Source organism: Oncorhynchus tshawytscha, linkage group LG28, assembly GCF_018296145.1.
Source record: "Oncorhynchus tshawytscha isolate Ot180627B linkage group LG28, Otsh_v2.0, whole genome shotgun sequence".
Taxonomy (NCBI): Eukaryota; Metazoa; Chordata; class Actinopteri; order Salmoniformes; family Salmonidae; genus Oncorhynchus; species Oncorhynchus tshawytscha.
Genome location: NC_056456.1, coordinates 19886964 through 19906097, shown reverse-complemented (window position 1 = coordinate 19906097; position 19134 = coordinate 19886964). Strand labels below are relative to the sequence as shown.

Here is a 19134-nt window from a genome sequence, read left to right as displayed (position 1 = left end):
CTGGAGGAAAGGCTTTCTCCTATAGAGCTACATTTTTATGCAATGGTCTGCCTATCCATGTGAGAGATGCAGACTCGGTCTCGACATTTGTCCTTATTGAAACCTCATCTCTTCAGTAGGTCCTATGATTGAGTGTAGTCTGGCCCAGGGGTGTGAAGGTGAACGGAAAGGCACTGGAACGATGAACCGCCCTTGCTGTCTCTGCCTGGCTGGTTCCCCTCTCTTCACTGGGATTCTCTGCCTCTAATTCTATTACCGGGGCTGAGTCACTGGCTTACTGGTGCTCTTCCATGCTGCCCCTAGGAGGGGTGCGTCACTTGAGTGGGTTGAGTCACTGATAGGATCTTTCTGTCCGGGTTGGCGCCCCCCTCAGGTTGTGCCGTGGGGGAGATCTTCATGGGCTATACTCGATCAGTTCGTTATATCTGGAGTATTTCCTCCTGTGTTATCCTGTGTCCTGTGTGAATTTAAGTATTCTCCCGCTCTCTTTTCTCTCGGAGGACCTGAGCCCTAGGACCATGCCTCAGGACTACCTGGCCTGATGACTCCTTGCTGTCCCCAGTCCACCTGCTGCTGCTCCAGTTTCAACTGTTCTGCCTGTGGCTATGGAACCCTGACCTGTTCACCAGATGTGCTACCTTGTCCCGGACCTGCTGTTTTCGACGCTCCCTCTCTCTACCGCACCTGCTGTCTCTAACTCTGAATGATCGGCTATGAAAAGCCAACTGACATTTACTCCTGAGGTGCTGACTGGCTGCACCCTCAACAACCACTGTGATTATCATTTTACCCTGCTGGTAATCTATGAACATTTGAACAGCTTGGCCATGTACTGTTATAAATCGCCACCCAGCCAAGCCAGAAAAGGACTGGCCATCACTCATAGCCTGGTTCCTCTCTAGGTTTCTGCCTTTCTAGGGATTTTTCCTAGCCACCAATGAATGGAGAAACGTATATCGCCCCACCCAGCAGACTGTCGAAAAATCTTGTTCACTTTGTCCCTTCTAAAAGTCAGTGTTTGAGTTGAGAAACCTGCCTATTTTCTGCATTGCTTGCTGTTTGGGGTTTTAGGCTGGGTTTCTGTACAGCACTTTGTGACATCGGCTGATGTATTTGATTGTGGATGCCTTATGTGCCTCCCGGTAAGTATGTTTAATGACTGCCTTACTTAAAATGTGTTTTATTTCAAAAAAAGTTAAATATAAACAGCACCAAAAAACAAAACCATGATGGACATCAATACAAATCCCATCTCTTTGAAAGAGACCTGGGTCAGCCATTTACAAGCATGTTCCAGTCCTTTCAGTGGAAACTACAATATTTTCAAGCAACACAGGAGTCATGCCAGCCAAACAAGAAGTTAAAGTCCAAGGGTGGGCTTTCATTGGTCATTTCAAAACTGGGTTGGAGGTGAATAATAGTGAGGATGAACACCTCTTCATACAGTGTGATCTACAGTTAGTAGTTCCCTCCAACCACTCAAAATTTAACTGTGTCAAATAGGGACCAACTGGTAAATCCATTACGCCATTCATATCCCAAAAGCAGTGTAAATAAATATAAAAAATATACATTTGAGGAAAGTGATCAGTAACTAACATGTGAAAGAGTAGCATTGTTTTGGAATCTTTGGCATTTTGGAGGCTCACTCAGACAGTTATGTTTCCCCGTCCAAAATGACAAAGCTAGACTTCCTTCACTTTGCCTAGTTGGTTATGGCCGTTGACACGGTGCGCTGTTGTCCCATTGCCATTCTCCAATTGTTTGCCGTTGGGCACCACGGAAATGTTGCCAATGGTAATGCCGTTGGTATGACCATTAGTAACGCCATTCTGCTTGAGCTTTGCCTCCTTGGTTGCTGTAGGCAGCCGTTTACCCTTTATGTAGGCCTGAATCCAGAAGTTGGAGAAGAGTACGAAGAAGAAGGTTCCGTACATCCAGATGAGGTGAATGAACATGGGCACCTGAAAGTCACACTTCTCCATGAAGTAGTATTGAGAGATGTGAAGTGAGATCAGCACAAACTGGATCTGAAGAAGGAAGAAATAAGGGAGAACATATTAATGATGTTTGTAGATGGCGCGCGAGTCACCAATTCACAACAGTAACACCGGCAGCTATACACAAAATCAATGCTTCCATTTAACAGTTTCTTCCAATTGTACATCATTAAGAAAGAACACCCACAAGCTGGATTGCGGTCATGTACTTCTTCCACCAGAGGTATTTCTGGAAGCGAGGTCCTGCAGCGGACAGGCCGTAGTAGGTGTACATGATGACGTGGACACATGCGTTGACCATGGCATGGAACGAGCTCATTCCCCCTGCTGGAGATTCACAATGACAGGCACATTATTCTAAAAAAATGTTTAAATGTACCCTTTATTTAACTAGGCAAGTCAGTTAAGAACAAATTCTTATTTACAATGATGGCCTACACTGGCCAAACCCGGACGACGCTGGGCCAATTGTGCGCCGCCCTTATGGGACTCCCAATCATGGCCAGTTGTTATACCGCCTGGATTCAAACCAGGGTGTCTGTAGTGATGCCTCTAAGCACTGAGATGCAGTGCATTAGACCACTGTGCCACTCGAGAGCCCCATTCAGAGATTCTGAATAGTCACAGGGGCATAACAAAATACATGTTGTTCCTAAATCATTTTGTTAAACTCCTATTTCCCTGGTAAAATTGTAAAACGTTCCTTTTGTGGTTATGAGGTTTATTGAACAACAAACACCCCCCCACACACAGTTAACTACTCTAAAGTTAAACAGGTTATATGTGCGACTAAGCATACTGCATGGGGATGATGTCATTATGAGGTCAAGGTTACCAGGAGCGATGGTCATTCCCCACCACCACGTGAAGGGCATGAAGGAGTGATGGAAGACATGAAGAAATGTAATCTGGCTGTGTTTCTTACGCAGCACAAAGAATAACTGCAAAGCAGACAAGAGTTTAAATTACTCTAAAGCAAACAAATTCTAAAATCTCCATGTGTGTCAGAAAGACGAAGTCAGAAGTTGATTTATGCTAACGTCAAAGGACAGTTCATGCCAATATTTTTTTTATTCACACAAACATGTTTTAATAGAAAAAAAAACATTCTTACTGTGTCCAGAAGCTCGATGAATTTAGAGAAGTAAAACCACCAAGCCACTCGAACCATCTGACAAAAAGGAGAGAAAAGTACAGAGAATAAAGATGGCATCAAATAATATAATTTGACCTATTAAAATAGCTATGCATGTTTAAAATGTATAATATAAAACATTTTCATTGAATGAAAACATGGATGGCATCTGATGAGATAGAAAGCAGAATCTCTTATAAATAAAGCTTACCCTTAGAGCCTGTGGGCTGCTTGAGTAGTCACAAAGGTCACATCTCCAGGTAAAGGTGGTGCCCCATCCTGACATCAGGAACTGCAATGGCAAAGCACAGAACTGGCTGTCATATCATACATTCATAAAAGCTGTTAAAAATTTTTTTTAAATAAAATCGCACCTAGAGTACAGTCTGTCTTCACAACAAGGTTCTTTGAAGAGCTTAAATTCTGCTGAACGACTAACTGCTTTGCTCACCTCATAGACAAGGAAGGCGTTCAGGAACACCATGCTGAAGTTATAGACGATCATGGCCGATTTGAGGTGATAGGGCTTGCGGTGTACCATCAGGCGAGGCCCTGCATACAGCGAGAAGAATACATAGCCCAACAGGATGCTGGTCATCTGGAAGGGGGTCCGCATCAACGGGTAGGGCAACAACCGGTGGTCTGAGGATAAGCAATTTATCAAAGACAACAATACAGGTTACACACACAGCATGGTACAACATGTTCATCATCTACAAACTGCAATTCAAATGTATTTCATTCATTTACAAATTGTAATAATAAAAATATAAATTTTAGAGAACGCACTCACCCGTTCTCTGCAATAAATACTCATACAACGACATAACATTGGATCCCAGTTCTAGCAGCATTTTGATGGCCTCTTTCCTTCTTTATTCAGTTGATCAAAAAACCCTGAAAAAAATAGACGAAAATACAATTTGGTTGAAAAGACAGTGGGTGGTGATAATGGCAGCTAATGCTTTTATGCCTACATGGAAAGCAGTGGTGTCCCCAGAGACATAAGGTGATGAACATAGCAGCCTAGTGTAACACTGCCTCCCCTACTAAAAAAACAGAGACAGCTGCACAGGCCCATCATATATCTGAACCGGAGGCTCTGCTTTGATGACTGACTATCTATCTGATAGACAAACAAAACAAACATAATTCACAACCGTAAAAATCGCCACAAAGGGCATTGTAGTCGGTCTGACCATTTACTGTAGGTCAGTCAATGCCCAATAGATCCTACTGGGATTTTTCACAGATAAGTAATATTATATGAATTTTTCTATAGTAGCTAAGTGTTTTATTCCACTATCAGTCATGGACATAAAACATATGATGTAATATGATGGATTATCTACACAACAGATTGCAAAGGCAAACAGACACACCATCACAATTACAACTGAACTGCATTTCACTTGTTCAGTGTTTACTTCAGTTTCTAGCAAGAAACAGGGGATAGGTTACATTTGCATGCAGTTGTATACCATAGATCAATCTGGCATACCAGGGAGTTGCAGCCCCACCAGCTTTAACCTACACATAAGAATATACTATATAGGCTTTAGCATTGAGTCAACCTAAAAAAACAAACACGCCACTATACTAAAAATCATCTCACACACCGCGACCCAAGATGGTGGTAGTTTTACAAAGAGCTTGTTCAGCAGCATGTAACATTCCCTTAGCGACTCCTTTGAGACAATGTGTTCTCTCAATGACTAACAGATCCAGTCAAACAGGTGAGGTGAACACATTTGAACAGTCAGTATGTGGTATGAGCTCACTAGATAGTAATGGATGAGGGATTGAGAAATATGACAGAGATGGAGTCGCTTGGAGGTGAGCCGGCAAACCAAACTAAGAGCGAAGAACAAAAGAGAGAATGTTGGATATTTTATTTTTTATGTCCTTTCCATACAACGGCAATAAAACCCACTCCACACAAAGATGGGACAGCGTTATCATATCCACCAAGTAATACAGATCTAACTACAAGAAAAACCTATCCTGAGAGTTTATAAAAGTAAAAAACTTGGAATAGACACTGCAGTGCTAGATTGAGTATAGCACTGAGCATTACTGAGATTATACAGTCAGACATTTTTTTGTTAACACGACTCACCTACGAAGTTGTCCTCAGTACTGTCCTCAGTACTGTCCCCAAACCCTCAGGCCTTTAGGCACACAGCCAAGAGAGCAACAACCAATGACCCTACAATGGGCCAGGCCCAGCAAAACAGAGGAGTCAAAAAGAGAGATTCTCTGAAAAAGTGTAATGCTAGTCCCAGAATTTCTTGTTTCTCCCTTGAAGTCCTCAAAATGTTGAATCAAATTACCTTCTAGAAATAGCCACAGAAAGCTTGGGCAGACTAAGTCAGAGAGAGATGTGTACAGCTATGAGGGAAGACAGCTGTGTTGGGACTCAGTCAACCCAGATTTAAACCAAAGGCTGCGGACACTACTAAGTGACAACACCCAGCTAGTTTCAGGAACACACCCCGTTTCAACATTTAAACCCATCCTCCCCTAACCACTATGCCTCTCTCTGATTGGTTCAGCAGAAAAAGTGGGAATGGCCATTGGTCATCAGAGCAGGGTTGGGTAGCTGAAGGTAGTAAGCGAGGGAGAATTCAGTAGCAACCTCTGTGCCCAGTTTTCAAAAGTAATATGGATTTCACCTATCCGATGGGATTGAATGCATAGAAATATAATGAATAGAACTTCACTTGAATGGGGACTCCTGTTCTTTTCATTCCATTTGGCAAAATCTGGATAGATAACTTTTGAAAAACTGGGCCCTGGAGAGTTTGAATGGCCTCTGTTAAATAATGGGGGCCCATCACATAGTACGTCTATATGTAACAAAAACTAACACATCCCTTATAATAATAAGGGGGATATGAGAGTAAATCACGGGGATGTAATGTGTCCATGTGGCCCTAACTGACAACAGGCACGGAGCCTAGGCTTAAACTCACATCTGTCCCACCTACAGACACAATATGACAGGTTCCACTAACTTCCAGTAGCTCTGGTTCTACCTGTTCCTCAGACACTGAGAACTGGAAATGAGCGTTGTGGTGAAAGAGGGGGCCTTAAAATGTTATCACGGAATCTTACGTTGGCATGAATGGCTGACTGGAATTAGAAGAATCTTGGCATGAGCAGTGTACAGACAAAACATTTAAACACACACATTGACAACTGTCAGTTTACACAGTGCTTTAAGACTTTCCCTGGGGGAAAGCACATGGGGGGGTATACACTGTCAAAGGCCATATACCCTCACGTGATGATGACCTGGCTGTTTCGACAAGATGACATATCATAGGAATTAGTCCATATTTCTCATACTGAGTTGCCAAGTTAAAATGTAGGCCTACAGCCAGTATGTATTTAAGACAGAGGAGAGAATGATGAAGTAGGGTGGGGCAAGTGGAGGAGGAAGACGCCACCACATCTAAGTGAAAATATGATAGGAATAGACCAAGAAACAAAATCACACCTAAACCAACCCTAGAAACACCAACCAGACAGGGTTAACCACACATCACAGATTCTTTCAAGATCAAATACACCTCTTCCCTATGGGCTGAGGTTTTGGGCAAATTGCCAACATTCAGAGGGCAATCACTCTCTCATCCCTCTTTTCAGCATCCCTCTAGATGGAGGATTGACTGGACCTGTAGTCCCATACTGGATGTAGTTGTCTGCCACAATAGACCATCGAGAACTGGTACTTTCCACTCATTAAAAAAAAGGTTAAATGTTTTTTTTATTTTTTTTTATTTTTTTTAAAATCGGTCAAATAGCTCTAAAATTGACATAAGTGGCAAGGATAAGAGACCCTAGGGTTGCCTATTCCATTGCTGCTGGAATAATCGTGGCCTGGTATGATTTGGCGGGAATATTGGTCCAGAGTGCTCTCACGTAAGAGGCGTGGCCCCTGGCCTCTCCCAGGACACAAGACCCAGACAGTCCAGAGATATTTAGAGAAAAGGTGGAGATCGGAATCCAGTTGCCAATGAATGGAGAAATGTATAAAGCCCCACTCAGCACACTGTCGACACATCTTGTTCGCGTTGAGTCACGCAATCCCTTCTAAAAGTCAGTGTATGAGTCGAGAAACCTGCCTATTTTCCTCAAAAGTACGTAATGTCACAAGTTAATCATCTCACATCCCAAAATATATTTGTAATATAGTACTTCTTGTTCACGTAATTCAGGCTAATGTTGGGTTAAGGTAGCGCCCAATTGACTCCCATTAACTCTTTCAATAAGGTTACTCCTTGTCCCAGCATCGGCCAGAATGCACCGTGCAGACCATTGATGACGCATGGACAATGTGCACAGTGGGCGTTAATACTTCTCCAATGGAAACGGCTCGGGGTCCGCATGGACCAGGTAGTACAGACCCCTGGCTTTCTTTCTCAACCACCATCTTCAGGAAGAGCCCACCGGCACAGACGGAGAAGCAAGGCTCCACTTCCCCCAGAAGCAGACGAGGGCGAGCTGATGGAGCCTGTTGTTGAGGTGGGCCAGACCTGTGTTGGGGACTTTTGTCATGTCCCTGTCACTGTGGAGAGGATGCCCTGCCCTGGTGGACACTGGGTCCACAGTAACCCTGGTGAGGCCGGATATTGTGCCAGGTTGGACTCTGTGTGAGTCCAAAACTGTGCAGCTCTGCAAAGTCGCAGGTGAGCTGGCACCCATGAAAGGGAAGGAAATAATGAATGACAGTAGGGGGCAGGTCTGTGCCTCATCCTGTGTGGGTGGCGGCTGTGCAGGACCCTTGTATCCTGTGGTTGGACTTTCTTAGAAGCACAGGCTGCCAGTTAGACCTAAATGGGGGCACACTGAGCTTCCAGGGAGGGCCGGGAGTCACCATGGCCCCCCCTAATGTCAAATCCCACTCAACCCAACAAACCCTTTACTCCAACAGTTAAAGCAGCAGACTCATGGCTGCCCCCCTCCCCCACATCTGTGTGTGAACTTTCCCCCAGCTACCTCCACGACACATCCCTCCGCGAGCCTGGGCCATGTCCCCCCAGCCCAGCTACCCCAGATGGGAGAGAAGAGGACACTGTCTACAGTGAGGGAGATGTGGGGGAGGAACTGTGCTGGTCTTGACCCCAAGCAGCAGGAACGGTTGTGGCAGTTGCTGTTTGAATTCAGAGACAGCTTTGTGCTGAGTGAGGAAAAGGTGGGTCAGACTCATCTGGTGCAGCATGAGATCAACACAGCTGATGCGCGACCCATCAAGATCCCACTGGCACGCCGGGAGGCGGCAGACAAGGCTGTGTTGGAGATGCAGCGGGCAGACTTCATCGAGTCCTCAGACAGCCCCTGGGCGGCGCCAGTCATCATGGTATCCAATAGTCAAAGGTATATGAAATACAAATGGTAGAGAGAAATAGTCCTATAATTCCTATAATAACTACAACCTAAAACATCTTACCTGGGAATATTGAAGACTCATGTTAAAAGGAACCACCAGCTTTCATATGTTCTCATGTTCTGAGCAAAGAACTTAAACATTAGCTTTCTTACATGGCACATATTGCACTTTTACTTTCTTCTCCAACACTTTGTTTTTGCATTATTTAACCTCTTTCAGCTAGGGGGCACTATTTTTATGTTTGGAAAAATAACGTTCCCAATGTAAACGGCCTATTTCTCAGGCCCATATGCTAGAATATGCATATAATTAACAGATTGGAAACTTTAGTGTTTTCTAAACTGTCAAAATATTGTCTGTGAGTATAACAACTGATATTGCAGGCGAAACCTGAGGAAAATCAAACCAGGAAGTGGCTTTTATTTTGAAAGCTCCATGTTCCATAGCCTGCCTTCGCGCCATTTAAAAGGATACCAACCAGATTCATTTTCCTATCGCTTCCTCAAGGTGTCAGTCTTTAGACAGTTTCAGGCTTTTATTTTGAAAAATTAGCGAGAAAGATAACATAGCGTCGGTGGATAGCTGGGTGTTCCCATGAGTTTTGCTTGAGTAACAGTGGGGCAGCCATGGACTCTCCCTCTCCTACTGAAAAATTTGATTGCTTTTCTGATTTGTGACCAAGCTACTTTGATGCTAGGTGTTCATAAAGTTGTCTAGTGATCGATAAACTTACAAATGCTTAGATTGCTTTCGCTGTAAAGCATATTTTCAAAATCTGACACTACAGGTGATTTAACAAAATGCTAAGCTGTGTTTTGCTATATTGCACTTGTGATTTCATGAATATAAATATTTTTAGTAATATTATTTGAATGTGGCGCTATGCAATTCAGCGGTTGTTGATGACAATTATCCCACAAAGGGGATGGGTAGCGTCAAGAAGTTAAACCAAATGGAACATGTTTCATTATTTATTTGAGGCTAAATTGATTTTATTGATGTATTAAGTTAAAATAAGTGTTCATTCAGTATTGTTGTAATTGTCATTACAAATAAATAAAAATCGGCCGATTAATCAGTATCGGCTTTTTTGGTCCTCCAATAAAATCGGTATCGGCGTTGAAAAAAAAAAGTCGGTCGACCTCTAGTGGGGACTGGACACTTTGGGGTCACAAGAACACTCCGCCGCCTCCGTCAGGGCTTTTACTGGGGGCAGCACAAGAGGGATGTGGAGGACGTGCTGCCGCTGTGACAACTGCACAGCAAGAAAGGGCCCCCCAAGCCACTCATGCTCAGCTCCAACAGTTCCCAGTGAGGGCTCCCATGGAGAGGGTGGGAGTGGATGTAGTTGGGCCATACCCCACCACAGACAGTGGAAACCGCTGGGTGCTCACAGCCATGGACTATTTCATAAAAATGGCCCGAGGCCTATTCTGCCTGACCAGGAGGCAGAGACCATTGTCGACGCCCTGACAGCGGGGATGTTCAGCAGGTTTGGAGCTGGGGAGTCCATCCACAGCGACCAAGGCAGAAACTTTGAATCGTGTGTGTTCGCCACCATGTGTGAGAGGCTGGGTATGCACAAGACCCGCACTACTCCTCTCCATCCTCAAAGTGATGGCCTTGTGGAGTCCTTCAACATAACGCTTGGACAGCAGCTGGCCATCGTCTCTGCCAAACACCAACATGACTGGGACAAGCACCTCCCTATGGTCCTGATGGCATGCCGCTCCGCTGTCCAAGACTCCACCTCATGCACGCCTGCCCTCCTCATGCTTGGGAACGAGATCTGCGGAGATGGCGTTTGTTTGGCCCCTGGATAGCCCTCATGTTCCCCCGGGGCCGGAGTATGCCCGGAGACTCCAGGACCGCCTGGAAACAGCCCACACCTTCGCCAGAGAGCAGCTGGTGAATGCAGGTGCGAGGCAGAAGAGCAACTATGACATGCACACCCAGGGTAGGCACTTTGTGGCTGGGGAGCTGGTCTGGGTCTACAGCCCCCTAAGGAAAAAAGGCAGATGCCCCAAGTTGGACAGTCACTGGGTGGGACCCTGCAGCGTCCTGGAGAGGGTAGGGGAGGTGGTTTACCGGGTGCAGCTTCCTCCCAGGGGGAGAAAGGTGGCACTGCACCGGGACAGATTAGCCCCATACAGAGGGGCCTCTTCTCCCCAAACCCCAGGGACCCCCACAATTCCCCTCTCTGGCAATGACATTCTCCAGGCACCCAGCCTCAGGTGCCGCAGACAAGGCTCCAGACAGCCCACTCCCCATCTCCCTCCCTGTGTCACCACGTGGTTCCCCGGAGCCACGGACTGTATTCCCCTTTTCCCGATTCCTTGTCCCCCATATCCCTGCCTTCATCCCCTGGGTCCCAGAGGGGCAGCCCCCTGCCAAGGATGGAGCCCCGTTTCACATCTGGACACTCTGCGACCATCACGGCCATGCAGGAAAAGGAGACCTCCAGGTCGCTTCAGAGACTGTTTGTTCCCTCGGGGACGAGGGACTTTGTGGTGGGGGGGCCTGTGTCGGTCGCAACCCACACAGACAGCTGTGTTTTATGTGTTAGACTATTAGTTGGTTGTGTTGTACCCACCAGTACCCAGTGTTCGCAGGGTCCGACATGCCATCTGCCAATCCTGGGAATGTTCTGATGCCGGGCATCCTGGTGGTTGGTGGAGTGGCGTGGAGGGAGGTTGGAGCATTGGAAGTTAAGACCAGGTTTAGCCATTGTTCTTTTGCTTACATCTGGGCTTCACAAGAGAAGGTCACGGTTGGTTTGTGGGGTCTTTCATTTATTTTGCTTGGGCTACGGCCAAACAGTAGCCTGTGTATAGTTGAGTTAATAAACCGTCAATTCGTAAACTCAACCCTCTGTCTGGACAATTGTTCCTTTATGATCTAGTCAGAACATTACAGTACCTTCTGGCCAGGGGTCTTTTGTCAAGAGCCCAAATGCTGAAATTTAACGCATTGCTTGCGGTAAGGTTTTGCAAACATAAAACGAACAGATCTTTCATATCAGCAAAAAAAAATATTTGCTTTCCCACACAGCCATATTTCCATGTTACAGTGCTTATTTACAGGAAACAGACTACCTATGCTAATTAGCCATCTGTGTCTCCAAACACCTGTGTGTATAAACAGAAGGACGCCACAAACGTGTTGTCACTGAAAAATACTGTCGATTGCAAGTGTTAAAACAGTGTCCAATAGGTGGATATTTTGCATTTGTGAAATTATTGATGTCATATGAAAGTAGAGGGCTTTACATTTCTAGAACCGTACCACAATTGAGAATCAATTCACTTAAGTATTTGGCTGCCATAGCGAATTTGCTTCTAAAAACAGAACATGTCCTTGGACTAAGAAGTAATGTTAGGCTCCATTAGTCCATTTTTGGGCTGAAACCTGGTAAGCTAACACTCAAAACTAAATGTTAGCTTAGCAACATTTACTAGCTATTCATCTAATATTAAATCGTACTATATTTTTTTACTCGTTGTAGAAAGCTAGCCACGGTAGCCTAAGGTTACTTTTGCTGAGAGCCACATGAATTTGCTATTCAGAGTCTGTGGGGATTTGTTTACAAATCATATCTTCATTTCGGCCCATGCAATTTATTTAGTTAGCTTCAGCATTTAGATTTAACCACAGCCATAGAATAGTGGTGCCCGAAATTTGAGTGGCGTCTGGTCATTCTGAATGGGGAATAATGGCTGTTTAGTCTAAATTACACTAGCTACAGTGGCCTGAAAATAAGATGACTTTGCTAAAGTAGGCAAATAATTAGCAGAAAACAACTTTTCCATCATTATATCGTCAAATGTACTTACGTGAGATTGCAAAGGTCTTAAAAAAATAGATAGCAATGCTAACATTAGCTAGCTAAAATCCAGTGCTGTAAACTCAATCATAGCTAAAGTTATACTGCATCTACAGTTAATCTTGTGACATCACATTGATGACAAAAGGCTTTCATCCTAATCATTTGCTTCCTTTTGAAATATCTGCATTGAATAGAACATACAGTCGGCATCAGTCTTCCAAAGAACATTCAAAACGATATTGGTGATGAAACGTGCGACCCATTAATTGCAAGTGTTGATGTATGAAGAGGTGATCTCTTCAGTAATGTAGAGGGGATTCAATTTTGAATCAGTTTTTCCAGAATCACATCCCCATGTTGGCTATGCAAGAATCTACACTGAACACAAATAAACGCAACATGTAAAGTGTTGGTCCCATGTTTCATGAGTTGAAATAAAAGATCAGAAATGTTCCATACACAAAGAGCTTATTTCACTGAAGTTTGGTGCACAAATTTGTTTAAATCCCTGTTAGTGAGCATGCTTCCTTTGTCAAGATAATCAAAGGCAGAGAATTGAACGAGAATTTGGCAGTTTGTCTAACGACCGGTCTCACAACCGCAGATCACGTGTAACCACGCCAGCCCAGGACCTCCACATCCGGCTTCTTTACCTAAAGATCGTCTGAGACCAATCACCTGGACAGCTGATGAAACCAAATAATTATTGCACAAACTGTCAGAAACCGTCTCAGGGAAGCTCATCTGTGTGCTTGTCGCCCTCACCAGGCAGGGTCTTGACCTGACGGCAGTTCGACGTCGTAATCGACTTTCAACTGTACCGGGCAGATGTCAGATGGCGTGTTTTTCAGCGTGTGGGCGAGTGGTTTGCTGATGTCAACGTTGTGAAAAGAGTGCCCAATGGTGGCGGTGGGGTTATGGTATGGGCAGGCATAAGCTACTGACAATGAACACAATTGCATTTAAAATCGATGGCAATTTGAATGCAGAGATACTGTGGCGAAATCCTGAGAACCTGTCATGCCAGTCATCCGCCGCCATCACCTCATGTTTCAGCACGATAATACACGGCCTCATGTCACAAGGATGAGGACACAATTCCTGGAAGCTGAAAATGTTCCAGTTCTTCCATGGCCTGCATACTCACCAGAAGTCACCCATTGAACATGTTTGGGATGCTCTGGATCAACATGTACGACAGCATGTTCCAGTTCCAGCCAAAATCCAGCAACTTCACACAGCCATTGAAGAGGAGTGGGACAACATTCCACAGGCCACAATCAACAGCCTGATCAACTCTATGTGAAGGAGATGTGTCACGCTGCATGAGGCAAATGGTGGTCACACCAGATACGGACTGATTTTCTGATCCACACCCCTACTTTTTGATCCACACTCCGTACTGTGACCAACATATGCATATCTGTCTTCACCGACATGTGAAATCCATAAGTTATGGCGTAATGAATGAACTTAATACATTTAAGTTGACTGATTTCCTTATATGAACTGTAACTCAGTAACAATTTTGAAATTGTTGCATTTATATTTTTCGTTCAGTGTAAAAGTGTTTGCCTACTATCCTAGGGTGCATGAGGCTGGGGCCTCATTGCTGGCAGTGTTGAATTATAACCACCACAGATCAGCCATGCACAACTCAAAATGATGCACGTCACCCTCAACTATTGAGTAATATCATTACTATGAATTGAACGCAAATCAGAATACCATGCAACCAAACTTTTGCTCACACAACACAAAATTCCAATGGAAACTTGACTTTCCCTTTAAATTAACATGTCATCAAATATGTTTCCTTCTTGCAGTCCAGAAAACCATGCATTGAAGACAAAAGAATGACATCTGCACCACAGACTTCCAAAGAGCTGGTTTGGGGGATCTGGCTAACATCTGACCATGGGATGCCAAGAAGAAGCTTAGGCCTAATAACCAAACCTATGCCAAAGACAGGAGAAGTAATGCCACATTGACATTTATGTTGTGCACTCTGATAGGATGGGAAGACTAAACGTTACCGTCACCACGTAACATTTCTACAATGGACAGAAATACTAGGATGTGAGGTTTGATGATCTATTGCTGTGTACATGTATACGCTGAATACAAACTCAACCATTATTTGTATTTTTATGCAATATATGCCCATATGGCTAGTAATGAATGAACCACTTGTAATTTCCTAAATTGTTTTCATTGCTGAAGTATGAACATTTCTGGTATTAGCTTGGGTTCAGTTATTTCATGTTCCAAAATACAAGTTGGTGTTTGTGCTTCAGCCATTATAGCTAACCTCTGTCATGCCAAAAATTAAAATTTTGCCAATGACAAACATCTGACAGAGGCATGGGACAGCCAGGCTCCCATAATTGAAAGTAGTTTTGATCATCGCTATAAATAAACCATCTTTGGCTTTACTTGTTAATGTGTATGAGATGTTGCTACTCACACCAATTTCCATGATCAAAAACTAAACAATTCATATTAACTGTGTAACAATGGATGGGTTAAGGAGCTGGCGCTGTTTACATGACTTTACAACTCCACAGTGAACAATATTCAAGTTGTTGGGAAAGTGTGATCACATACGTCGAGATGAAATTCTACTGTAAAAATACCGTGTTTTTTGTAGCTAATACCAATTCTACCAATAAAAGTTTCACTGCCATCTCAGCATTGCGTGGCGCTTAATGTTTATCACCTTACATCACCTACATCGTACCATAAAGACAAGAATGTACTAGGCCTATGATGTTACCCGTGAGTAAAACAAATGCATTTTCTATTTTTAAAAGCTGCATAACTTGTTCCAAACCAAATGCAGAGGCCAGAGACCCATCCAGCATAATGTTTGAATTCCAAAGTTATCAATATGGGCCATTCCAAGGTAACAGAATGATGTTGAGACTGTTGTGCCAAACAAAAACCATTGACTGCAAAGTTAAACAAACCATACAAATCTATGCACAATGGACTACTTTTAACAATTTCCACTGACAATTTTACAACAGCGCAGATGTAAAGTTTGGTAACAGAATGCCAAAATCTCCCTCAGTTTATATGAAGTTTTCCAAAAAAAACTTGTTCAATATCTACTCCCTGAATTAAGATGAAAATATAAAAATCAGCTATGATTTTTGACACCTTGAGTTTTTTTTCAGTTATTGAACAGTAAGTTAATTTAACGGAATGGAATGATGGTAATCGAATGACATCATGGGTCAATGATCTGTACTTTACAGGTGATGTATCCTGAATAAGGTACAGCTTTTTAAAAATTACAATAATTTCCTCCTTTGTATATTATGTGACACACTGGCTATTATTTGAATGGAGCTCCACCCCCAAACCTGTGGTTTGAATTGAATTGAAGAGGGCAGTCCATAAGAGCAGACGAAGGATCTGGAAAGATTCTGTATGGAGGAATGGTCTGAGATCCCTCCCAAAATGTTCTCCAATCTCAAAGCATTTTAGAAAAAGGTTGTGTCAAACCTCACCAGGGGATAGTGCTAGAGTACTGAAAACGGGCACCAATAACTTTGACCCCTATTTATGAGCAATTGTATGAGTATAAAATTAAGATGTCCCATTTTTTTTGCATACAATATAGCTCAGCAGTCTTATTTATTTTATAATATTTTCTGCTCATCTTTGTCAAGGGTTCCAATAATTATGTGCCTGACAGTAAAAGTTTATTTTTTTAACCAGAAGCTAAAGCATTTGCTTATTGCTAATTTTTAGGATGGAAATGGTTGACATATTCAACATTGTTACGTCACAGCCTTATTCTAAGCTTTATTGTTTTTCCATCCCACCTCAATCTATACACAATACCGGACAATGGCAAAGCAAAAACAAGTTTAGAAATTTTTACAAATGTATTAAAAAAAAAAAAAAATTTAAACGGAAAAAAAAAAAAACACATTTACATAAGTATTCAGAACCTTTACTCAGTACTTTTTTGAAGCACCTTTGGCAGTGATTACAGCCTCGAGTCTTCTTGGGGATGACACCACAAGCTTGGCACACCTGTATTTGGGAGTTTCTCCCATTCTTCTCTGCAGATCCTCTCAAGCTCTACCAGCTTAGATGGGGAAAGTCACTGCACAGTTGTTTTCAGGTCTCTCTAGAGATGTTCAAATTGGGTTCAAGTCTGGGCCACTCAAGGATATTCAGAGACTTGTCCCGAAGAAACTGCTGAGTTGCCTTGGCTGTGTGCTTTGGGTCATTGTCCTGTTGGAAGGTGAACCGTCACCCCAGTCTGAGGTCCTGAACGCTCTGGAGCAGGTTTTCATCAAGTATCTCTGTACTTTGCTCTGTTCATCCTGACTAGTCTCCCAGTCCCTGCCACTGAAAAATATCCCCACAGCATGATGCTGCCACCAGAATGGTTCACCATTGGAGGAAACCAGACAACCACCCCTTACGTGATGCTTGGCATTTAGGCCAGAGTTCAATCTTGGTTTCATCAGACCAGAGAATCTTGTTTCTCATGGTCTGAGGGTCCTTTAGGTGCCTTTTGGAAAACTGTCATTCGAGGGCTGTCATTCGACCTTGACTGAGGAGTGGCTTCCATCTGGCCACTACCATAAAGGCTTGATTGTGGAGTGCTGCAGAGATGGTTGTCTTTCTTGAGTAGGATCAGTCTGGAGATGTAGGAGTCTTTGGGAAGGATCATAGGATTCTTCAGTGCCTTAGGCATAGCATCTTTGCTTATCCTTCCTCCCACTCTCAGAATGCCATTGTCAAAAATTGGATCAAGCTTACAGATTGAGCCGCTTCCCTTGGCACATCGTCTTCCTTTGACAATGACTGCAATTTCTTGTTTAAAATGCTGTCTTTGCTCAAATTGAATGATGATATTTTCTGGTTCATCTAAGTCATCTACAGACAGACTTTCTTTTTCAAATGTCAGTTTGAACTTGTCAATTTCATTTCTCAACTTCAGTGAGTTTGTTAAACTGATCTGATCCTGGATCCATTTGTGTTAGAATTGTACTTTTCTGGCTTAACTGTAGAAGTAGTGTCTTCAGTTTAAGCAGCCAGGCAACTGTTTTCTTCAAGCTGTTCCATGTTGAATAGTACTCCGTTTGCTGGTTGGACTCCTTTCTTCCACACTTGTACTGTTCACGATGACGTCTTTTCTCACCTCTGGATCATCCGGAGGGATGGAGCCAAGCTCCTCTGGGGCTTTCAACCATAATGTTTCTGCTTTCTCCAGGAATTCTGGTCAGTTGAGCCATCTCTTTGAGGTCAGGAAAGTTTAAACATGTAACCCTTGAGGCATCGTTGACTGGGTTGTGTTTGGAGTTCAAATACCTCCACTGTACTGCTTTCGATAGGGTTGCTGTGATCTGTGACCCATTAGCCACAAAGGTATGTGGTATCATTGCGGATGTATTTTAGCACAGACTGGCCGTCTTTCCAGAAAGTTGAGTCCTCGAGTTCAATCTTGAGCTCCAACCTTAACATCCTGTCCACTCGCACCACCAATGTTGCTGCAGCAAGTTCTAGTCTGGGGATCGTCATCTGCTTGAGTGGAGTCACCCTTGATTTCCCCAGCATGAATGCGATGTGGACCTTTTGCATACCGTTTGTGAACCTAAGCTAACTTGCCGTGCAATAATTTTGTTCACTTGAGTCACTGAAGTGATGCAGCTCTGCGGTCTTGACCAAAGTTCACAGGCATCATGCACCTGTCAATCTGGAATCTGAACATTTGTTCAAGCTCTGAGAGCCATCTCTTCCATGAAATAGAGTGTTCGTCGGGGATGACTTCATCAAAAAAGAGGGAGAGCACAGAGAGAGAACAAAGGACTAACTCCTAAATCGCCCAAATGGGAGAATTAAACAAATTCTACATTTGAGAATGGTCCGTGGACACTTAAGGGACACTTATGACGAGTGTGTTTCATTTGGTGATCTCATGAAGGACAGGAAACACACATAACGGTATGTCTTAAAGTGTACATTTCCCAACTGGCAGGTTTACATCTAAATATTGGGAAAATAATGTGATTAAACATAAAACTATTTGTGAAAAGATGTGATAAATCCATACTCATTTAGAAGGTTTCATATAAAGATCAACTAGTCAGTGGCCACGCCCCAGTGAGCCCAGACATCGCATTATAGGCGTCATGGACCGCCCTTTTCTACCGAAAAGTATAAAACCCACTCCTGATGAAATTCACACCAGACCACACAAACCCCGGTGTAAGCGTAGGTTGCAAATGGTTGAATTTCTGAGACCATAACATGCCGGGTGACACTGGTGTGTGAAGTGGTTTAAACTACAACTCTACCAAAGGACAAGACTATACCACATGGAGCATTGGCTACACGGCTGGAAATGGTTAAACTCAGGCTATCGATCTCTACAGAATAAGAGCAAATCTTAGACATATCATTTCTAGCAGCAGACTAGTAATTCTGTAAACCTAGGACGAGAATACAGACAACTGCCAAAACATTTGTTCTATGAGAACATTTCTGAATGGTACTCTGAAGTATCCATTCTAACAACCACAAAATAATTTGATCTTCAGGGAAACGCAACCAGAGACTCTGATTAACGCTCCAGCACAGACAGACAGGATTCTAACAGAGAAGACAACGACATATGGGCATAAATATAAATTGCAATTTCTTTTCAAATGAGCGGTCATTCATGTAAAGTATTAGCAATTTCTGAGTGTAGTAATCTTCAGAGTTTGCCGCTTTCTCTCAGTCACACCCCTTTCTTTTGTCTACCAAGCCG

At 43.4% G+C, this 19134-nt stretch overlaps 1 protein-coding gene across 4 annotated transcripts in view; it reads right to left on the bottom strand.

The window, feature by feature from the left end:
* Window positions 1-1164: 1164 nt before the first annotated feature.
* LOC112226870 (elongation of very long chain fatty acids protein 1) overlaps window positions 1165-19134 on the bottom strand; it is a 29657-nt gene continuing 11687 nt past the window's right edge. For 2 of the 4 annotated variants that reach the window (XM_024391505.2, XM_024391506.2), the window contains exons 2-8: window positions 3929-4032; window positions 3587-3777; window positions 3347-3427; window positions 3115-3171; window positions 2836-2941; window positions 2188-2327; window positions 1165-2030 (exon numbers count right to left, since the gene is read on the bottom strand). In XM_024391505.2, coding sequence (XP_024247273.1) covers window positions 1686-2030; window positions 2188-2327; window positions 2836-2941; window positions 3115-3171; window positions 3347-3427; window positions 3587-3777; window positions 3929-3989 — 981 coding nt within the window. In that variant the 5' untranslated portion in view covers window positions 3990-4032 and the 3' untranslated portion in view covers window positions 1165-1685. Of the gene's footprint in view, window positions 2031-2187; window positions 2328-2835; window positions 2942-3114; window positions 3172-3346; window positions 3428-3586; window positions 3778-3928; window positions 4033-5254; window positions 5605-19134 lie in introns of those variants that run through there. The other 2 variants (XM_024391504.2, XM_024391503.2) reach the window with 2 other exon arrangements.